Source organism: Marmota flaviventris, chromosome X (assembly GCF_047511675.1).
Source record: "Marmota flaviventris isolate mMarFla1 chromosome X, mMarFla1.hap1, whole genome shotgun sequence".
In the NCBI taxonomy this organism is placed as follows: Eukaryota; Metazoa; Chordata; class Mammalia; order Rodentia; family Sciuridae; genus Marmota; species Marmota flaviventris.
In genome coordinates, this window is record NC_092518.1 from 107,168,651 (window position 1) to 107,170,553 (window position 1,903).

Sequence of the window (1,903 nt, forward strand, 5' to 3'; positions counted from 1 at the left end):
ACAATTATAATGTTAATTATAACAATATAGTCCAAAGTAATACCAACTTTATTTGAAAAACCTACCAAAACATTTGCTCTAATGTAGCTCCACCCCTGCAACATTGTTATTTTCATAAATTTCATATTTATATATTATATACCCATATATTATATTATATACCCATATATTTTTATACAGTAGTTTTAAAAGTCATATGTTAAAGAGTTACATTCGAAAAATAAACTAATACTGTCTTTTGTGTTATCCTATATAGTTACCTTTACCATGTGCTTTATTTTTTGGCTTGGATTCCAGTCCAATATAGGCTGGAAGTTTCCCTTTTGTATTTCTACTAGGGAAGGTCCAGTTCATAGGAAGAATGTTTAGTCCAAAAAGAATACAAATACCATCTGAGATCAGGGTTGACCAGATAAAGATGGGAGTGAATTTCCACACAAGTGCTCAAGGATGTCATGGCTCAATCACTTGGTTTTTTTGATGACAGGGATTCTCAGTTCGTCTGCTCAGGATGAGGAGGGAAGTGTGCAGACAGCATGACTGACCCAATAGGAGGTTTGAAGTAGTAACCAAAAATACAAGAGATGGAGCTGAGACTAGAGCAGTCTTCCTACAATCATCTATTTGACTTTGACACTTGCCTAGGAATTCATTCCGCTGTGTAGGATATTTTCCTTTCCGAGTTCCTATGAACAAAGCGGATATTGGCTCACTGCAGTTCCTACCTCAGCTACCTTGCCTGTTCTCCCAGTAGGTGGTGCTGTGCCGAGGGAGGTTGGTCCCAGCAAACCTTGCGGCATGAGTCAGAACTTCTCTCTGTGACACTTCACGTCCTGCAGCGCAGAGGTTGATGTGGTGGTGAGAGGATCAGCTTTCTTCTTCGTGAGGAGACTGAGGAGGTTGAGGGAGGAGGAGGCCAGGACTGAACAAATACTGAAATAGCACTGAGCGAGGACTGTGGGGAGAGAGTTGGTGGCTGCAGACTGCCCGGGCTGCAGCGGAAGTAGCAGCCGCGAAGCCGTCGCTCTACTTCCTAGGCCGCAGCAGCCATGGCGGTGGAATTTGGCGACCACGCCAGTGGCTTTCGCCATAACGAGGTGGTCCGGTTCATTAATAATGAAGTTCTCATGAACGGTGGTGGCCCGGAGTTCTACATGGCCTTTCGCTGTCGTCCCTGGAACGAGGTGGAGGACCGGCTTCGCACTGTGGTGGTGGACCCGCAGGTGCCTCGTGCCCTCAAGAGGGCGTGCACCTGGAGCGCCCTGGCCCTGGGCGTGCGAGTGGTGGCCAGGCAGCGGGAGCAGCAGGGGCGTCGGGTCCGTAGGCTGCAGGATCAGGTGGAGGAGCGCGAGGCGGCTTGCTGGGCGCTGGCTTCCGAGTTGCAGCGGCTGCGTCAGGAGCGGGATGAGGTGGTTACACAGTTGCTCTTCACCGGATCTGCCTTGCAACAGGCAGTGAATGAAAGTGATATGCTGCGTGGGAGGCTGTTCCAGGTTGAAGGGGTGGCACAGGTTGCCCCCCCCAGCCCATGATATAGTCCCTAGTCTGAGAGCCGATCAACCAGGGCCTGCAGTTTGGCCCCAGAATGCAGAGCAGCAGCGAGAAGTGGGAACCGTAGGGAGAAATGACAGGCTGTATTTCGAGGCCCCAACACCAGCCCCGACAGCTGTCCTTTATATGCCAGGACCCCCGACTCCTTGGGCCTCGCCTGTGCAACCCCCTGTGCAAGTCCCGGTGCCACAGTCAGTCCCATTCCCACCACCATTACCAGTGGGATTCCCATACTTGCCACCTCCACCACCTGCAGGAGTCATGGAAGCAGAAGCAGGAGTAGTCCCACTTCAGATGCCACCTGTGGGGTTCTGTCCACCTGGCTCCTGGGTTGCAGGGAACTTCCAGAATG

At 50.8% G+C, this 1,903-nt stretch overlaps 1 protein-coding gene across 1 annotated transcript; it reads left to right on the forward strand.

Moving 5' to 3' along the window:
• Window positions 1–1,049: 1,049 nt before the first annotated feature.
• Window positions 1,050–1,532, forward strand: LOC114089955 (testis-expressed protein 13C-1). Its single transcript, XM_027931969.3, has one exon. It carries the CDS (start codon window positions 1,050–1,052, stop codon window positions 1,530–1,532), a length of 483 nt encoding a protein of 160 aa, XP_027787770.3.
• The last annotated feature ends 371 nt before the right edge of the window (window positions 1,533–1,903 follow it).

Excerpts from the sequence above, each read along its gene's own strand:
- LOC114089955 (XM_027931969.3), top strand. The coding sequence starts at position 1,050 with ATGGCGGTGGAATTTGGCGACCACGCCAGTGGCTTTCGCCATAACGAG.